At 40.0% G+C, this 21,058-nt stretch overlaps 1 protein-coding gene across 3 annotated transcripts in view; it reads left to right on the top strand.

Moving 5' to 3' along the window:
* Positions 1 to 1,100: 1,100 nt before the first annotated feature.
* LOC122074062 (kinesin-like protein KIN-14I) overlaps positions 1,101 to 21,058 on the top strand; it is a 29,212-nt gene continuing 9,254 nt past the window's right edge. For 2 of the 3 annotated variants that reach the window (XM_042638873.1, XM_042638870.1), the window contains exons 1-7: positions 1,101 to 1,335; positions 2,124 to 2,357; positions 2,870 to 2,942; positions 3,274 to 3,405; positions 3,654 to 3,892; positions 4,021 to 4,348; positions 20,104 to 20,203. In XM_042638873.1, coding sequence (XP_042494807.1) covers positions 2,203 to 2,357; positions 2,870 to 2,942; positions 3,274 to 3,405; positions 3,654 to 3,892; positions 4,021 to 4,348; positions 20,104 to 20,203 — 1,027 coding nt within the window. In that variant the 5' untranslated portion in view covers positions 1,101 to 1,335; positions 2,124 to 2,202. The remainder of the gene's footprint in view (positions 1,336 to 2,123; positions 2,358 to 2,869; positions 2,943 to 3,273; positions 3,406 to 3,653; positions 3,893 to 4,020; positions 4,349 to 20,103; positions 20,204 to 21,058) is intronic. The other variant, XM_042638871.1, reaches the window with a different exon arrangement.

The raw sequence follows: 21,058 nt of genomic DNA, 5'->3' as shown, positions 1-21,058 counted from the left end.
AAAACTTGTTCTAATTCTATATAATGTTTTCAATTCAAGAGATCGAATCATGGTTCTAAAACTCGGATTGAATTAGATCGATCAATATTGATTGGATTGAAACGGTATCGACATTGATTGATCCCTTATTTTGACCTCTCCAATTTGACAGTACACGTGTATGTTTCAAGAGTAAAATCATAATAAAATTATAAATATTTTTTAAGAAACAAGGATATATCTATTCAATATGATTCAATGCAAGCCAATCTGAATTGGTATCAAAACATGACCAATCCAAGGTTTAGAACCCTAAATCAAACCATTAGATGGAGGGACTCACTGTTGTATAGGGCTGTAGAATAATTAGGAGCCGGTTTGAAATAAGCACTCGACAACATTGGTCGATCTATATCAGCGTATTAGTATTGTTCTTACCCATACCTTGATTTAAAACCTTTCTCCCAAGATCGAATACAAAAACTATTAATGCCGGCCGGCACGGCCGGCGAAGAGAGGTGCAGAGTGGCATACTGGCATGCATGAGCTTGAGCACTACAAATTTACAAATGCAGCAAGAAGAATCCCATACACGAAGTCTCAACCCTAGGGTTATAGATTCCGTGGTCCCCCATGTTCCTCCCCGTCGTTATGGAATGGTTATAATAATTTCTTAATGAATCACGGTGTTATCAAAAACGATTGGGTAGTCTCGTCTGCACCGAATCATCGGAAAGAAAAGTTAAAACGTCTGGCGTGGGGTGGGCCCCACCCATATTTGCCAGCATCACGGACCGAGAGACCTTACATGCCAGGTCTTTTATTCCCCTCACGACTCACTCCAGTTCATCTCTTATTTTCCTCACCGTTGAAAATGAATATTAGGTGAATCGGACGGTTCTGATATATGATCTATCATGTGTAGAAAGAGACAAGTAGGTCAAAATTCAAATAAAAAGAAGTGCCACCTGTAGAGGAGGGTTCTGAATATCTGATATCATATAATAATCCCTACATTTTTTATTTAATATTTTTCATTTTTCTATCAGATATATCACTATCACAGATGTTGCTCCACCTCCCGGCTCCCGCCCTGTGGGGTATTTCTAATTTTAAAGTGAGAGTATTGGGTATCGACTATCGAATTAGATTTGATTTGATTTGATACTTACGCGACAGAAAAGAGAAAGTCCTTTCGTTTTCGTTTGCTTTTCTTTTTTTCCCCTCTCAAGAAAACGAAGTTTTTAATAGACTCGTGAGTTTCGAGTTAGCTAGGCAGCCCCATTCCAGGTTTATGAGGGGGGCGTTGCTTGAGCTTCTCTCTTCTCTGCCACATTGCGTCCATTGGTTGTTCTGGTAAGTCTTCTTCTTTCGTTTTTTCACTTCTAATTACTTGCTAAGGTTTGAATCGTTTGATCGCTTCTTTGGTGCATTCGGCATGGGACGAACGATGCACTGATTGTTTCAGTTCTCTGGAATCGATTTTATCTTTCTTTTACTTGCAAAATGGTTTCCGCGCTACACTATTTTATATCCAGATGAGTTGTTCTGAGTTCCGCCATTGATTCTTGTACTTGATTTCCGATGTGAATTTATTTTCCGAGGCTTGAAATTATCTATTTTACTTCCTCTAGTAGCAGGATTTTGGTTGTGTTCAGTGAGTGGATTCTAAATTTTTCTGGTGGGGCTATTCAATCAGTTCTACTGTTGTTTGTTTTGTTTACGCATTAGTTTAATTTTTCCACTCAGAGCTTCAACTGCCCCATGATCCAATTCAGGTTTTCACCAATGGCTTTGGATTCGTAATAGTTTTTTTATTGCTATTGCTAGTGTTATTGTTGTTTGTTAACTTTGATTGAGTTTACATTCAAGGATTTTTAGTACTGTTTTATAGCTTTTATTTTTTATTTTGGTTTCCTGCAGCTGAAACTGTTCTTTTTTTCATTTGTGATTGAAGTACCATGTAAATGTTCTCTCCAGTTAATCAACTGGAACTGAGATTATCTATATATATATATATATATATATTAATTAAATTCATTTTTTTCGTCTTTCCTTTTAACGTTTAAGCACTAGATTCATGAGGTTGTATTTTATATATACTATTTATTGCCTTGTACATGATCTGATTGAATTGGTTATAGTAGGTGAAAGACGCATAAGCAGCAGAGGAGAGGATATTGTGATAGGTGGATCTTTCAGTTTCTTCAAGTTTCAATCACAATGACTGTTGATACACCTCTTGTTATGTCCCAAAGTGTCAGAATGAATGGATCTCCCTTGAGCTCTAGCAATGGCAATGGAACCTCTCTGCATAACTCCGCTTCCATCTCCAATGGTGATGAATACGACAGTGATGGTTCCAATTTTGCTCCTCCGTGAGTTTCCATTTCCTCAAACTATTCCAAGATGATCTGATTGGGTTTTTTGTTGAGTAATATGATGTAGCCGGTGCCACTTTTGTCAACTTCAGTTATCTTGTCTAAAAACACTATTCTTTTTCTTATAATTTTTTCTAGTAAAACTGGGAAGAGCTGTTTTTTTTTTTTTTTTCACTTGTATGCAAGCATATGTTAAATTGATTGCTTTACCGCCACTAATAAGGGATAACTGACTTGTCCAATAGCCAAAATCATTTCATTTGTGCTAACACTTACCACCTTAATTTCAATTCTAATAAAAATACATTACTCTCAGTTAATGCCTCCATCCATGCTATTTTGGTGTATTTGTCACAGAATAATTCATGTGTTTATTTCTTCCCATTTATGCATTTTTTAACTAATCATTGGTCTCCTAAACTCATGAAGGATTTACGGTGCTTTTCCATGTAAACACGCGGTCATATATTGGGAGTTGATGAATGATTCTTGTTTATTGTTTCTTGCAGTTCCCCAGTGACCCTGTCAACTGCTATTCCAACAGATTTAGTTGGAGCTATACCCTTGATTAATAGATTCCAGGTGAGAACAAATTGGCTAGCCAGATTGTTTCTTTTATTCTAGAGCATAGGACATTTTCATGAAGTCTAGATAGTGCATTAAGGCTACAACATCTGCTATTTGGTTGATATGGTTTCTTGATATAACAAACTTGCTTCTTTCAGCTTTGCCATTTGTGGTATCAAGAGGCATATAATCATTCAAACAGTTGGTGTGGCTGAGTTAGAGTATTTTTGTATGATTATTTTAGTTTTGGCTACTTTGTTTTTACTTGAGTCTTTGTTGTTATAAACTTTGTGTACAGACAGGTTTATTGATTGAGCAATATGTTTTTTCTTTCCTTTTTTACTAGGTAGAAGGATTTTTGAGGTCCATGCAGAAACAGATCCAGTCTGCTGGGAAACGTGGACTCTTTTCCAAAAGATCTGTGGGCCTTCAAGGTCGTGGAAAATTTACATTTGAAGATATGATATGCTTTCAGAAGGTAGTATTGTCAACAACCTGTTCTTAATGAGCTGAATCTTGCTTTGAAGTATCCAGTTCTTTAGACCAAAAGGAAACCTAGAGCAAAAATAGTTTAATGGTTGACAACTTCTTGATACTCATTTTCTGTTTTTGAGCTTTTTGTAATTTTGGTGTTTGTCTTACATGTAAGATAGTTCACTCAATTGCATGCAGCTTGTTTTATCATTTGACCAAATTTATGTGGCAACTATGCTGAACCTTTGGCAGGATCCCATTCCAACTTCATTGCTCAAAATTAACTGTGACCTAGTAAGTCGGGCGATAAAATTGTTCCAAACAATTTTGAAGTATATGGGTGTAGATTCATCAGATAGGGTAACTCCTGTGAGCCTAGAAGAACGAGTTGAGCTTGTTGCTAAAATATACAAGCATACTTTGAAGCGATCTGAACTTTGCGATGAACTCTTTACACAAATATCAAAGCAAACCCGGAAAAACCCCGACAGGTCTGGATCTTTTTCCTGCAAAGTGAAGTCAGTTGCTCTCACATGTTCTATTTCACCATATAATTGCCTATGCATGTAATGCCAGCATCTATTTCTTTATGTAACTACAGTTGTTTTTGAACCCACAGGCAATCCTTGATTAGGGCATGGGAACTATTGTATTTATGTGCATCCTCCATGCCACCTAGCAAGGACATTGAGGGATATTTATCGGAGTATTTTCATCAAGTAGCTCATGAGGTGAATACTGATCCTCAAATTCAAGTCCTTGCATTGAATTCACTAAATGCTCTGAAGCGTTCTGTTAAGGCTGGGCCTAGGCAGACAATTCCTGGTCGTGAGGAGATTGAAGCTCTTTTGACCGGTAGAAAGCTTACAACCATAGTATTTTTCTTGGACGAGACTTTTGAAGAAATTACATATGACTTGGCAACAACTGTTGCTGATTCTGTCGAGGTACTTTTAAAGAGCCCCCATTCTCTTTCTGTTGATCCCCCACCACCAAGTCCATACATTATTGCATGCCATGTGTGACAGAACTAGATATGATGACCCGAACCCATTAGGGTTAGTTTCAGCAGAACATACATCCCTTAGTCTTGACTTATACGGAAAACCGATCTCTCCCCCCCCCCCCCCCCCCCCAAAACATCGTCAAAGATACCATCCATCAAATTAACTACTCCTTTAAATCATCAATCAAACTATATGAAAAACCTGTCGGTTCTCCTTCACGTATCCACCTGCCCCTCATTGTCCTCATTGTGCTCTGAAATCATTGTATAGGAGTGAGCTCAACCGCCCAGTAAGCAAATTCACAAGTCCATGAAAACAAAAGTAATGCACCGTCCTAAAAGAAACATGCTTAACATACTTTGAAAACACGTAGGACTATAAATATTAAGAATACACTTAAAAATCTTCTTCATTATGTACATTATCTTCTTTGCTTTGCATTTCTCTACATTTCCTTTCTTTACTTTCATTTCTAGGGTCTGTACTGTATCTTCCCATCATTGAAGGGAATTCATACTTTCATATTGTCTCACCTCCTTGGGGTAGTGTCTTGGCCACTTTGACGGTTTGACCTCAATTCCTCTGGGTAGGATCTTAACACATTTCATTTCACCACCCTTGGATGGTGCCTTAAAACATTTCATACTTTCATCCTCTTGGTAGCATCCTGTGCTACCGGCCCCAGATACAGACTTCATCCCCCATCTTTTACGTACGTTAATCTTAACGTTCTTCATATTAACATCGTTTTTAAAATTCTTTCTTTATATAACATATGCATAAAAACCATGCTAACACTTTTCCATAAACATGAAATATACTTGTCATTCATAGAACATGTGTGATAACTCATGGCATACTTAGATGTGTATGAAGTGCACATAAAACAATTTATTGTAACAAGAAAATCATCATGATAGAAGATCATACAAAATATGCAGAGTGAGAACTTGGTAAAATTCACTTGCCTCCTTTGCTCACAAATTCCAACTTCAAGCTTTAGTAAATTTCAATGTCCCTACATTAAATGCATCCTTTCATTAATTCCATGCTCAAAGTAGTCCTACATCCTAATTCTTGCGACTTTGGATTAGGTCACTGATTCCTGGTTCTAAGCACCAAGCTCAACCTCCCAGATTCGGTCCAAACCTGTGCACCATCTCTTCCTAAGGCCATATATTTTAGCACATACTTCCACTGATCACGAAACTTATATACTACTAAAACTAGACTCAAAACCACACAACCATACCAAAAATCTCCTTAATATACCCCTGTTTGCCTATTGAAATACACACCTGAACACAGACCAACAGAAATTGTACAATCTGACAGCAGTATGATCAAACCACCATTTCTCATTCTCATTGAACTTAAAGAATCTCAGCTTTCTCAGGGTAAAACTAGACTTAATATACTTCAAATCATAAGAAGAACTCATCTCTAGATTAGGTTACTAAGGTCCTTCAAATTAGATCCTAACTCAGGGTACTGACATAACCCTTTTTATGTCCATAGATTGACCACCGAGCACTAACAGTGCTATAACTCCCTTTCCCGAAAGTTATAATGATCTCAGTTTTCACTGGGTGAAACTAGACTCATTACCCAACAAAACATCAGAAGGTATCAACCTGTTTTGTGGTTTCTAAGTCCTTATTTGTTCAGACCCTAAATTGGGTTCAGAAATGCAACAAACCTGTACCTAGAATTAAACTCGGACCAGTAAAAATACATTTTCTCCCTCTTCTAGAAACCAAATGGATCGGTGCTTATATATGGGTGACACTACACTCATGGGGCTACAAACCATTAGAAGAGGTCAACACAAAAATCAGTCTCTAGGTCACTCGAAATACAAGCTTAAAATCAGGCATTTTCACTGGCCAGAACTGCATAACCCTTAAGTTTATGTCCAATAGTCAAGCACTTCTAGAATAAAATGGGTGATTAAAATACATTCCTACGAAGATTATACAGCCTACTATGAAATCATGTAATAGCCCAAAAGCTGACATCAACTATACAAAACCGTAATCCTTCCCAATCTAAGCATTATCCCTAAATTTACAGAATAGGGGAAAAAGGGTGCTCCTGCTTGCAAAGACACGAAAGAACCTCCTTCAACAGCCATCCATGGTCTCCTTCACCTCAGCTATATATATGTCTGCCTTGAAGAGAAACCCAACAAGAAACCTCAAGGCTAAGTTCTCCTCTCTCTCTTCTTTCTTTCTTTCTCCCTCTCGCTTTCCACAGTTTTGAGGGCTGGGTAATCTCTCAAAATCGTTTGAGGCTTCCCCCCAACCCTTTATTTGGTCTATCAATCCCCAACAAAAATTCAGTTTTCATTCTTTGCTCAAAAATTTGAAAACCTACCATCTAAGCTTCTCTAGCTAGCTCACTCCTAACCCACTCACTCAATCGAGGACCCAATCAAATCAAAATCATACCACAAGTTTTTGCCAACTAATAACTTGGTAAACTCCTTCAATCAAGAATCCAATCATACCATAAGTAAGAGATCTAAGGAAAAATTCTCACTCATGATCTCCTCCTCCAGCCAATTTTTCCTTTTTTTTTTTTTAATTTTTTTTTAAAAATGTGGGGCTCTCTCCCCCAAAGGGGGAACGTCTCCCCCTTTCCCAACTCCAATTTTGAATTAAAAAAAGAAAAGAAAGCCATGGTATGAGACAAAAAAATAAATAATCCATAATGGAGTTGCTAGTAATTGATCCTTGGTCCTCACACAAGAAGAGCCACCCATGTGTAAAAACCCCAACATGAGAAATTATATCCAAAAGTAAAAAAGTGTAATGTGATAATGTCCCCTAGTAAACATACCTCAAGCCAAGTAGGGGCACGAACCAACTATGCTTATAACCCTGGAAATCCAAAATGGTATAAATCAGCCCTTCATGTTCGGGTCTCGAAATTTGGGGTGTTACACTAGAAGCATGTGAAAACCAGCCTGTGTAAGGAAGAAAGAAGAAAAGAGAAGAAGGAGAAGTGCAAGACAATAAGAAACATTGCTCATGGTTTGTGTTAATTCTCAATCGTGAGACAAGGCAGTTTATTTATAATCCCAAGATTACAACCCTAAGATGGTACACCTAACAGATTAAACAACACCACATATTATAAACATCACCATGTGTCGTTAACTATCACCACAACTACTAGACGTCACCACTACTATAATTTGTACATACTACTTATTTATAGTGTTTTATACTTCACAATTGTATTTTTCTTGCACCCAAGGATTGACATATCGATCTCAACGCTGGTTTCGACCAAAGCTCAAAACCAAGATATGAGTCGAAACGGTTGAAACCTGGTATTTTATGGGCAAAACTCATGGTCGAAACTTGTAGAAACACAATCCTAAAACGATGCAGAAGATAATGGAAAAACAAAACAAACAATGCACACGGATTTTACGAGGTTCGGCAAGGTTGCCTACATCCCCGGTGAGATGAGATCCTGCTTCACTATCAATGGAGAATAGAGTTACAGCGCTCGTCCTCACACCTCTCAGTATTGCTTGCATTACAGAGAAAGAAACCCTCGCTACAAATATATAGCGAAAAAACCCTAATTCGGATTAAACTACAATTGCCCTCAAATAAAAAATTCGAGCGGGGGGTTGCGCCCCCCTACACCCCCTGCTATGCAGGGGGGCCTCCTGCCCCCCTTGCAACCTCCACGGCCCGCTAACCGACTAGCGGGACCGCCGTGCTGCCTGTCTAGGTGCTGCACCAGTACTCCCTGGATTAAACTGCGACGGAATACAAGACATCATACACCAACAGAAACTACCAAAATTGGTATTTTTCAGTCAAACTGGTTGAAACTACCAAAATGTGCGAAATATGATCAAAACCAGGTTGAAATTGCTCGAAACTTGGTATGAGTCAGTATCAACTCAAAGTTTCGTCTCAGTTTCTTTTGAAATAGTTTCAATAGAGATGATGAACCATGCATACTAAGGCACCATTAGATAACGTTTATGTTGTTTCTGTGTCTAGAAATAGCAGAAACGGCTTTTCACGTTTTCGGAAACAAAAACAGATTTTTGGTGTTTGATAAACCTGTTTCTCGAAATGTTTTTTGCCGACATAATGCCACTAAAAAACCCAATAGTATCATCGGATGCCCAAAAAGGGAGAGTGTTTGTGATGTAGGAGAAAACCTAGACAATAGGACTTCCTATAAGTGCTGTCCAAGTGGACAATATTGATTCACTAGGACCTAGGTTGGGACTGGGATTGGTGGAGCAGCACAATACAATGACCAGCATGCATATATACCGAAATAGAAGCAATGCAACAACAGCCAATAATAATCTAGACGGAAAAGCAATTAAGCTACATAAATCTCAAGCAGGAAACATGGGGAAGGGAAGTTTAAGCACAAGTCAGTTCAAGAATTAAAGAGTAGGTAACATGCTTTTCCTCAAGTCATTCAACTATTAAAGAGATCAACAGTATTTTAATCACGGAAAACTAAATATGTGAACAGCAACAGCAGAATGTAAACTCAGCAGGGCAGAAATATGTGAACAGCAGTAGCAGATTGTAAACTCAGCAGGGTATTTTAAAGGATAACAGAAAAATAATAATGGCTTGAAAACAGAGAATATTTTCAGATCTCAGTGGGGGGATAATGGGGAGATAATAAGGAGTCAATGGAGGTGGAATGGGGGGGGGGATTTACCTACCTTATTGCTGTCCAGATCTGAGGAGAATAGAAGAGACCAAGGTCCTCCAAAATAAAGAGATGCAGTCCACTTTTGGCTGATGAAGAAAAGTCCAGCCTGTTGTATAGAGATCCTTAGTATTGTCGATATAGCTTGGTGAATGATGTTGGGGCTCTCAGCAACTCATGGACAGCAGGTACAGCCAGCAGCAGTAAGTAGTAACCGAGAGGGACAAAGAGAGTGAAAGAGAGAGACGAGATGAGAGAGAATATTGAGAAAGAGAGGAGGGACGACAGTGAGAGGCGAGAAAAGGGAGAGGGCAGCGAGAGAGAAATCGTGGGGGGGGGGTTGGGGTGTTCTTTTTCTTTCAATATTCTTCATTCATTAGGTTAAAATTGTGGCAAATGGCCTTATATAAATAAGGGGAAATTTGCTGAAAGAAAAAAAGATTATCCTAGGAACAAATATCTTAGAAATAAAGAAACTTTCTTAAAAAAAAAAACAACAGGATAAGTAGCTAGTTTCCTAATTATTCAAAACAACTAAATAAGAAGATAAAATAAAGTAAACTACTAAAATAAAAAGAGATCTGGTGGGGGCCACAAAGATTGGCCGATGGAGGAGACGGTCGAACCCAGCGTTGTTCGATTCTCTCTCCTTTCTTCTCTCTTCTAGTTTTCCTCTGTGAGACTTTCCTCCAGCCAAATAGAATGCACATGTGGCTGGGTCTTACTCCTACGCCCTTTGGTACACGTGGATGTCCCATCGACTCTCCCCGGCTTGGAAGAATTCTCCTAGTGAATTATGGCTCATGTAGTACTCAAGCAGATCCGGGTTTAGTTGTTGGATTTCTTGCATTGATCCAAGTGTTGTTAATATTCGGATGACCACGCCACTTGACCAAGAACTCTCTAGAACCTCTTGTGTGTGTGGATACAATCATGGTTTTAAGTATCGGTGCGTATCGTGCCGTATCGGCCGATACATATCCGTATCGGTAGGCATCGGCACGATACATACCGATACGTATCAAGAAAATTTTAAAACCCTTATGTATCGATACGTATCCTACGATACGCACCGATACTCACCGATACGTACCGATACTCTATGAAAAAATCAAAATTGAAGTGAAATGTATGTTTCGGTATGTATCGGTACGTATCGGTGCGTATCGGTATGTATCGACCGATACACACTGATACGTACCGATACGGTCATAAAATGGCCAAAATGGGTAATTTTTTAGAAAAACATAATTTTTTGAGGTGTTTTTGTTCCAAAGTTGCTGCCAACCATTTTTCTCTCTAACTAAATTGGAAATCAAGGTTGGGAACAAGGATTTTACATTTATGGGACAATTACAAACCTTGGATTCTTAGTGCGATACTCTCAATTTACTGTTTATGCATAATACATGTTATATATAACTTTTTTTAACTATTTTTTTATGCAAATGTGTATAAAAAAAGTGTTTCCTATCCATTTATGTGCGTATCTTTAGCGTATCTTTGATACGATACGATACCCTCCGATACGTATCTTAATTTTGACCTACCGATACGACGACCGATACTGATACTTTAATCCTTGGATACAATCCTCTCATCAAGGATTTCCTCAACTTCTTCAGTTCTCCTCGTGACCTTAGGCACAGGTGGTAAGGGGGTTGGGGGAAGTGGTTGGCTTGGTTCAGCAGTATCATTAAGGGTGAAAGGAAAGTCCTTAAGGTCATCAGGATAGAAGGGGGTAATGGTGGAGGCACCATGGTATGGGACAAGATCTTCCACATTAAAAATATTGCTGATTTCCGTATTAGCTGGTAGATCAAGGACATAGGCATTGGTACCTATCCTCTTAAGAACCTTGAAAGGACCTGTGCTATGAGCGTGTAGTTTGCTAGCTTTTCCCCTAACAAAACGTTACGGCTTGATTCTAACCATCACCATATCTCCCTCTTGAAACTCTTGTAGCCTTCTATACACACATGCCTTTGACTTGTATTGATCGTTGCTCAGTGCTATATGTCTTCTTATACCTGCATGCAAGTCATATGTGTTAGGCAAAAGACTCGGCTGGCGGGGAGGTCCTAGAGCTGGACACAACTAGGACAAGGTCTATGGATGCCCGGGGTTGGTATTCTGAACAAATCTCAAAGGGTGACAAACCAGTGGTATGGTTCTTAGAGCTATTGTATGCAAACTCGGCCTGGCTAAGGACTCGATCCCAACTGGTAAGGTGTTCTCCTATGAGGCAATGCAACAAATTTCCCGAACTTCTATTGACAACCTCAGTCTGGCCATCAGTCTGAGGGTGGAAAGCTGAAGAGAAACGGAGCTTGGTACCCATCATCCGCCATAGGGTCCTCCAAAAATGACTGGTGAACTAAACATCCCTATCGGACACTATAGTGAGGGGTAACCCATGGTCCTTAACATCTTTAAAGAAAAGTTTGGCTACTATGGATGCATCAGAGGTCTTAGAGCATGGGATGAAATGGGTCATCTTCGAGAAGCGATCTATAACCATATAAACAGAATCATGGCCTCTCGAAGTTTTTGGCAGACCAAGCACGAAGTCCATGCTAAGATTCTGCCAAGGGGCATGGAGAACGGGTAGGGGAATGTACAAACCCATGTTCTGCTTTTGTTGTTTGGCAATCTGGCATGTCCTGCACTGACTCACAACTCTAGCAACATCCTTCTTCAGTTCTGGCCAAAAGAATCGGTCCTCAAAGAGGGTGATGGTCTTATCTCAACCAAAATGGCCAGTGACTCCCCCAACATGCAATTCCCAGATCAGGAAATCTCAAAGTGAGGTCCTGGGAATGCACAGCTTGCTTCCTTTAAAAAAGGAAGCCCTCCCGGAGCAGGTAGTCCGAGCGACTGATAAGGTTACCTCCACTCAAGGAAGTGAACAGTTCACTAAAATCAGGACAGGTGAGGTACTGGTCCTTGACTCACTCGAATCCTACAACCTTTACACTCATGGTCTGGAGCAACACACTAGCCCAAATCCTAGCATTTGTGCGATTGAGGAACATATTTACCAGGCTTAGTGCATCTGTAGCGGTATTCTCTACACCAGGTCTATGCTTGAGTACAAAGCTGTACTCTTGGAGAAACTCGGCCCACTTAGCATGTCTCTGGTTTAGTTTCTTTTGGGTACTCAGGTATCTCAAAGCCTAGTGGTCAAAGAATAACACGAATTCTTGCGGTAGAAGGTAATGTCGCCAATAGCGCAGTGATTGGACAAGTGTATAGAATTCTTTGTCATATGTGGAATGTCGTTGCTTAGCTTCATTAAGTTTCTCACTAAAATAGGCAACAGGTGTCTTTGTCCTAGGACACCACCTATTCCAATACCAGATGCATTACAGTCCACTTCGAAGACCTTAGAAAAATTTAGGAGGCGCAGGATGGGGGGCCTCAGTCATAAGCTTTTTAATCTCAATAAAGGCCTTCGTAGCACTCTTAGTCTATGGAAACTCCTTTTTCATGTAATCCATGATAGGAGACATAACAGAACTAAACTGGTAAATGAATCTTTTGTAAAAAGTGGCTAAGCCATGAAAACTTTGCACTTCATGGACATTAGTTGGCTCAGGCCACCCTACAATCGCTCTCACTTTCTCAGGGTCAGCAGATACTCCTTAGGCTGACACAACAAACCCTAAGAAGATGACTTGATCACTCATGAAGGTGCACTTCTTGAAGTTGATATAGAGTTTTTCTTGTAGAAGCACTTGAAAAACCTTCTGTAAGTGATCCAAGTGGGAAGACGGAGTCTTACTGTAGATGAGGATGTCATCAAAGTAGACCACTAAGAATTTGCTGATGAATGGTTGAAGCACTTGATTCATTATTCTCATAAAGGTGCTAGGTGCATTTGACAAGCCTAAAGGCATGACTAACCACTCGAAAAGGCCATCATTCGCTGTCTTCCATTCATCTCCAGGCCTAACCCGAATTTGGTGGTACCTGCTTTTGAGATCAATCTTTGAAAAGATCGAAGAATTGGCCATCATATCCAATATGTCATTAAGCCTAGGGATAGGGAACCTATACTTGACAGTGATCTTATTGATGACCCTACTATCAACACACATACGTCAGGTGCCATCTTTCTTTGGAGTGAGCAAGGTAGGTACTGTACACTGGCTAAGGCTTTCCTTACTGAATCCCTTCTGTAAAAATTTATGCACTTGCCGCTTGAGTTCGGCGTGTTCTTTGGGATTCATTCGGTGATGGGGTAAGTTCTGGAGAGAGGATCTTGGAACTAAGTCAATAGCGTGCTGGATGTCACGCATAGGTGGTAACTCATCGTGTAGTTTCTCAGGGAATAACCTCTCAAACTTCCTCAACAAGGGTTGTACTTCTCTAGGAGCCTTAGTGAATAAGCGTGACCTATCGGTATTACTCTGTATGGCAATTAGAGTATAAATCACCCTTGACTCTTGACACTCTCCTTCAAATTGTTGTTGATTTAAAATGTTGAGTGTTTTGGTGGGGTGTGTTTGGATGTACTTCCCTTGTGTTCTGGAACCCGTACTTCCTTAGGGGCACTGGGGGTCAGCCTAATTTTCTTCCCTTTGACCTCAAAGACATAGGTGTTAGACTTCCCATAATTGGTGACATCCTAATCATATAACCAGGGTCTACCTAGGATGATGTAGACAACATCCATCTCCAGGACATCACACCACACTCGATCCTTATATCCTGCAAAGTGTAAGGAAACTAGACACCTCAGATTAACGGGAATGGTGGACTGATCTACCCAGGCAACCTTGTAAGGCTTGGGGTGGGGCTTGGGTTTAAGGCCCATTCAAGCAACAACGCTCTTGACGACTATATTCATACAACTCCCGCTGTCTATGGCGATGCGATAGTTCTTGCCCTATGACATGTGTAAATGATGAAAATATTAGTTCGCCGCCAATCATCGCTACTCCTAGGTTGTGAAGACCATACATCATATATTACTGAGCTTAAGGTCACCGGCCTCCTCGGCGTCCTCATCAGATATGGTCTCATCTGGTCTATGATCCTCAAACTTATGGTCCTGAAAGCCCTCTTAGTCACTTTCTTCAGGAGTCTGCTCCCCCATATAGAGGTTTTTGTTGGGGCACTCTCTAGAGAAGTGACTATACCCTCGACACTTGAAGCTTTGTTGTTGCCCACTACTCTTGGGTACTTCTCCCAAGATTCCTTTACCCCTATTGTCAAATTGTCGTTGTGGTGCAGCAGGGGTTTTGGGAATCTGGTTGATCCTTGGGGTGGTTTCCTAAAGTGGGACTCCCCAGCTTGAAAGCTCTTTCTCTGAGAATAAGTTCTTATGGAGGACTCCAAGGGTTACTCAGAAGGACTGTGGAACGTCTCGCACCAGGTGGGGTGCCATACTTGACTGTATTTCGGGCTAAGCCTAGTAAGGAATCTAAAAAGTGTCTGCTCAACATCCTCCCAAATACGGCTTTTAATTTTCAACTCATTGAACTTGCTCATGTATTCGGTCACAGTCAATTTTTCTTACCTTAGGGTATTCATGTCATTTAATAATTGTTGCCTATAGGTGATGGGCAAGAATTCCCTCTTGAGTCTCTCTTACATTTCTACCCATGTTATGACTAGCTCAAGTCCTAGGTTGGCCTCTTAGTACTCTAGGTCTTCCCAGAAGCCCTGGGCAGCTTTGATAAGCTTAAACTTAGCAAATCTGTAGCGGACTTCCTCGGGCATATCATAAAACTCAAAGTACCTATCCATCTACTTAATCCAATCTAGAAGGATCCTAGCATCATCTGACCATCATAGGTAGGGGCATCTACCTTAATCATCCGCCTGACGTCAAAACCCTTATCATAATGCCCATAACCCTCATCATCTCCATATTGGGTATGGTGCCTTGTAGCATGGTGTCCTTGACCCCTACCCCGACCTCTACCACGTCCTGTGCCTAGAAAATTATGCCCTAACCGGTCATAACCATCAATGTGGTTGTCATCGTTCTCTATCTCAGGGCTAGGGGCTCTTGTTATAGGTCCATTGCCTAAGGTGTTGTGGCCTTGCCGTCCGTCTGAGTTTAGGGCATTTGTCTCAAGGGCGGCAAGCCTAGTGGTGACAGTCTGGAGATGAGCAGCCTGTGCTTCCCTATCAGCCAACAATGTTTCCTGTTCAGCCCTATTGGCAGTTAATTCGGCTTGAAGGTTTCTCAAAAATTCTTCGTTCAGTTGGAGGACTCTTGCCCATTGCTCTGGCTGAATGGTGGTACTAGGAGGGCCAGACATGTCTTGGTATGCTCGACCACTACGGGTGGACATAAAGAAAGTGGGCAGCCAAGGTGTGGTTGCCAACAATGACTCAAGGCCTACTCAGAATTTCCTTGAGATAGGTAATTGGCCCTCTCGATCCTAAGGTCAGAAATTTCCCTCTCAAAAATGTGTTTTTGGTGGGAATAGCGTCCAATGCTATTTGGTCCCGCCAAACTAAGGAGAAAGAGGGTATCTTCTAACCTAAGGTAACACTCCTTTAGCTCAGACTCAACTATGGACAGGTTGTGATAGAGATTAGACCTCAAAAGACAAGACATGTAAATAGTGACAGTGACACCCAATCGTAACAAGACCAACCAAAACCATCCTCTGATACCAAGATGATGTAGGAGAAAACCTAGACAACAGGACTTCCTACAGGTGCTGTCCAAGTGGACAATATTGATTCACTAGGACCTAGGTTGGGACTGGGATTGGTGGGGCAGCACAATACAATGACCAGCAATCATATATATTCGAAATAGAAGCAATGCAACAACAACCAATAATAATCTATACGGAAAAGCAATCAAGTTACATAAATCCCAAGCGGGAAACATGGGGAAAGGAACATGGCAACATACTATAGTTTAAGCACAAGTCAGTTCAAGAATCAAAGAGTAGGTAACATGCTTTTCCTCAAGTCATTCTACTATTAAAGAGATCAACAGTATTTTAATCACGGAAAACTAAATATGTGAACAGCAACAGCAGAATGTAAACTCAGCAGGGCAGAAATATGTGAACAGCAGTAGCAGATTGTAAACTCAGCAGGGTATTTTAAAGGATAACAGAAAAATAATAATGGCTTGAAAACAGAAAAATATATTCAGATCTCAGTGGGGGGACAATGGGGAGATAATAAGGTGTCAATGGAGGTGGATTGGGGGGGGGTATTTACCTACCTTATTGCTGTCCAGATCTGAGGAGAATAGAAAAGACCAAGGTCCTCCAAAATAAAGAGATGCAGTTCACTTTTGGTTGATGAAGAAAAGTCCAGCCTGTTGTATAGAGATCCTTAGTATTGTCGATGTAGCTTGGTGAATGATATTGGGGCTCTCAGCAACTCACGGACAACAGGTACAGCCAGCAGCAGTAAGTAGTAACTGAGAGGGACAGAGAGAGTGAAAGAGAGAGATAAGATGAGAGAGAATATCGAGAAAGAGAGGAGGGACGAGAGTGAGAGGCGAGAAAAGGGAGAGGGCAGTTAGAGAGAAATTGTGGGGGGGGGGGTTGGGGTGTTTTTTTTCTTTCAATATTCTTCATTCATTAGGTTAAAATTGTGGCCAATGGCCTTACATAAATAAGGGGAAAATTACTAAAAGAAAAAAAGACTATCCTAGGAACAAATATCTCAGAAATAAAGAAACTTTCTAAAAAAAAACAATAGGATAAATAGCTAGTTTCCTAATTATTCAAAACAACTAAATAAGAAGATAAAATAAAGTAAACTACTAAAATGAAAAGAGATCTGGTGGGGGCCACAAAGATTGGCCGATTAGGAGGAGAGAGGGTCGAACCCAGCGTTGGTTCGATTCTCTCTCCTTCTTCTATCTTCTAGTTTTCCTCTGTGAGACTTTTCTCTAGCCAAATAGAATGCACATGTGGCTAGGTCTTGCGCCGACGCCACTGGTTCACGTGGATGTCCCCATCAGTTCGGGTGCCTCTTTTTAGGTTTAAATAGTTGAGAGATTTATTGGGCACAACAACCTTTTTTTTTCTCTCAAATTCGTTTCTAGAAACGAAGAAACAAGTCCAACTTGTTTCGTCAAAGTCGTTTCTAGAATTGTAAATAGGCATAAATTTTGATTTATGTTTCTAGAAACGGGTGAAACGGAACAACTTTATCAAACACTTTTTAGGCTGTTTCTCTGTTTTTGAGAACAAGAAAACGCAAAAACGGCAGAAACGGAATCTAGCTATGAAAAGGTGCCTAAGTATTTCCATATGTTTCGTGACCATTTCCATGAGGATCATTAGCATATCTTGCGTTTATCCGATACAATACTATACGATACATCTCTTAAAACCAACCTTCCGATATGAAACCTGATACCAATACTTTAAACATTGCAGTTCCTAGGTGACATCTCAAGCCTTAAATGTTGTCTTGGTTACTAGAGCCTAGAATCTAATAACTTTGATCACTGATCTTAATCTCTAGCTATGCTAAATTTGTCTTCCATTTCCTCCAATGCTGTCTATTTGGTGATCACACTATTTCCTTTGTTGAAGACGTTCTTCTATTGTTTGGTTTCTTTGAGTTATGGTGTACGATGATTTTTTTTTTTTGGTAGGCCAAAACGACTTGGGAACATGGCAAATGGGAAATGTGTAGCCAACTCCATTTAGTTGGAAAAAAGCTTAGTTGATTTCAATTGAGTTGTGTACAATGATTTTGCTGTAACACTTTGGAATGAAATGGTGTTGCAAAGAAAAAGACAAGCACTAGGCACCTGCCTTATCCAATCATCCAGTGCAACAAAAGAAAAAAAAATAAGAAGTAGAAGAAGTTAGACATGTCTTCATAAGGAATTTTTACTGGGTTGAAATACATAGAATCACTCAGTGTTAAGCTATTAACTTACTAATTGGTGATGTTGTTGCAACTTCAAGAGTGAGATGTTCCTATACGTGGCAAGGCCCTTATTAGAGTTCATGTAATATGGGTACCCTAGGTATCGGGATATTATGTTGTATTGTGTTTTTACTTTGGAAAATTATCTTGTCTCACCCCTAATTTGAAACCTTGTATCATAAACCACCCTAGTTTTCTAAAAATATCAATTGCTCCTCTGTGCATAATACCATTAGCTTAGAAGTGGAAAAGACCCCTTTGACTCTGCTTGTTCTTTTCCTAGTTGCTCTCTTCTTTTCTTTGTAACTGCTCGCCCCTATGTTTTCGTTCTCTCTAAAGATGACCTCAACGAAAATGCTCCCTCTTCCGTTGAAGACGAATCATCTGAGTGGGAAGAGTTCAGGGGCACTGAAACGGCCGATTGGTCTGCCCCACCAAGATGCTCTCCGTTCTTGTCCAAAGACGAGATCACGCCTCCCGTTGAAGGTTCATGGTTCTAAACAAAACCTTGATCGTTCTCTGGCACCATTGAAGAATCAACATCCATTGCTTCTCGCCTTCGATGTTCTTCTTGGCTTCAAGATCAGAGTTATCATTCTACCGGATTAGCATTTCTCCACAGAAGCCCATCAACATATCGAATCACGCCAAAATTATTTGAAGAAGGGCAACCAAACGTTTCCTCGGATCTCCAATTCGACTAGAACACAATGATACAAATATATTAATAATTGAGACCCTAAAATAGAGTTTAAGATTTAAAAAAAAAAAAAAAAAGGACAACTTAGGTTTTCTTCCTTTTCTCTTTCCTCTCTCTCACTCTCTTTTTCCTCTTTCTTTTCCTCAAAGGATCGAGGAAAAATAATGAGAGGTGAAAAATCTCAAAAGAACCTCTTCGGCCAACTACAACAAACGAATGCTCATCTGCCATCTCATGATGCTCTGAGCTTTATGCAAAATTAGCGGTTTTGATAGATCACCAACTATGTGTACCGATAAAATGGAGGGAATGGGTATCTCTTTAATCCATGGTCTCTCCTCTATATGAGACGAAGAAGCTGTAGATTAGGAAGAGAAACCCTACAAATCTGTTTCAGGAGCTTTGAATCGGATACGATTCCAACGGATCGTCTGGTATCTGTTCTAGGCACGGCGTTCTTGATTGATCGGCATATTTCTGCAATGTTGACATGGTCGGAGTTCTCGTTGATGGTTAATCGCAATCCTCAGGTGATCTTTGTCGTCAGAGGAGGAGATTGATCGGAATATTTCTCCAATGTTGGGTTGCCTGAACCGGAGGAGAAGCCATAAATCTTCGATTCTATGTTGGGTTGCATGAATTGGGGGTTCTTACATCATAGCATAAAAGTGTAAAACAATCAGTTTACCCTTGAGGAAGGGTAAACTTGCCATTTAGAAAATAACAACTTCACCACATCGTCACTTGATGATTTTGATCTAATGGAATGGATTTAAGTGTAATTTTGTTCACAAACGAGGGGACGTACTAGATATTTTTAGAAAACTAGGGTGGTATATGATATAAGGTTTCAAATTAGAGGTGGTACAAAATAATTTTTCTTTTACTTTTGCCTCCATTAGCTACCTTATGTTAGCATGGGGGTAGGTATGAAAATTTTCTTTTGTTTGGCTATATGAATCAGTATAGTGGAGAGAAGTCTATTCTTTCCCACAACATTCTACTGCCAACTCCTTCTCTTCTTCTTCTGCCCCCACATTCTATAATTTCTAAAGAAGAGGGCAAACTGAGTCCTAGTAGGACCTCAGCAAGCTCTGCAATCTTAGATTCAGCCAAACTAATTGTAGCAGAGAAGACATGGATAACATCCCCATTCACTATCTTGAAAAGTTTCTCCAGTTTTGTGCCATATTGAGCTATTCCTTTGGGCTCTGGCCCCATTTTTTGAATAATATATAAGTCGTAGAGAATTGTCTTGACATATATTCATTATTCATTATTTGCTTCTGTTCTTTATGTTTCCTTTGGAAATTTTAACCGTTTCCCCTTTTAGTGGAAGATGACATGTTTCCCATGCCTATCTCCTCTTTCTCTTTTCCGATGATATTGATTTGTGATACTTGTGCTTCAGGAACTTGCAGGAATTATTAGACTTTCTGCACATTCTAGTTTCAGCCTGTTTGAATGCCGTAAAGTCGTCACCGGTTCAAAGTCACCTGATACTGGAAATGGTAACCTTGTTGTCTTCTTGAAGTCAAATTTCAAAATTTTGATATTGTGGCTCATTCACTGTTAGAATTTTGGAGACTAGAAAACTTTAGTAAATTTCTAATATACATGACAAAAATCATAGAGAAGGAAAATAAGGAGATTTGGAATTCGTTGATATGAAACTCTAGAAATGTTGAAACAAGCATGATTACTCAAGATTGAAAAGGACATCAAAATTTAGGCATAATAGTATATGAGTGAGGCACTTGCTTATGCATTGTTATGCTTGTGGAAAGATGTGATTAATTACCATAGAGAATTCCACATGGTGCTTTACCTTATACTGATGATATAGTGCTGGCAATACTACCAACTGGTGGACACTACTGGGGATTGCAATGGTTGGTTAACAGATTAGGGTGGATTCAGCTGTTTGGGCAAGAAAACCCTGTCCCTTTCACTTGATCTGTTGCCCTTCCTTCTGGTCACCTGTAAAACTGGTAGGTTCATTGGTGGTTCATGCGGTAGTGTGAATTTGGTTTAAGCTTTGCTTACTTTATCTTATGGAGGGTTTGGTATGGGACAAATGGGTGACCTGATCCATTACCCTTTTTGGTTAAAATGCACAACAGTCCTTTTCAAAAAGATCCTATGGCTGATGTGTTGATGTTGCTATGAAATTGACCTAGCTACTAGCATGGCAGTATGGAGGAGGGGGATTATGTATCGGGCATATAGGAAGGAGTGAGGGGAGGTGCATATCCTTAAGGTGAAAGCAGGATTAAATCCCTAGATTTGGCAGCAATGGGTCAAGGTCCTCACCTGTTGAGACAAACAACGCTTTCTTGGCATGCATTTATATAATTTTTTAAATA

This window comes from Macadamia integrifolia, chromosome 3, assembly GCF_013358625.1.
Source record: "Macadamia integrifolia cultivar HAES 741 chromosome 3, SCU_Mint_v3, whole genome shotgun sequence".
NCBI classification, from domain to species: Eukaryota; Viridiplantae; Streptophyta; class Magnoliopsida; order Proteales; family Proteaceae; genus Macadamia; species Macadamia integrifolia.
The sequence above is the reverse complement of the archived record's forward strand: the minus strand, read 5'-3'. Positions and strand labels throughout refer to the sequence as shown.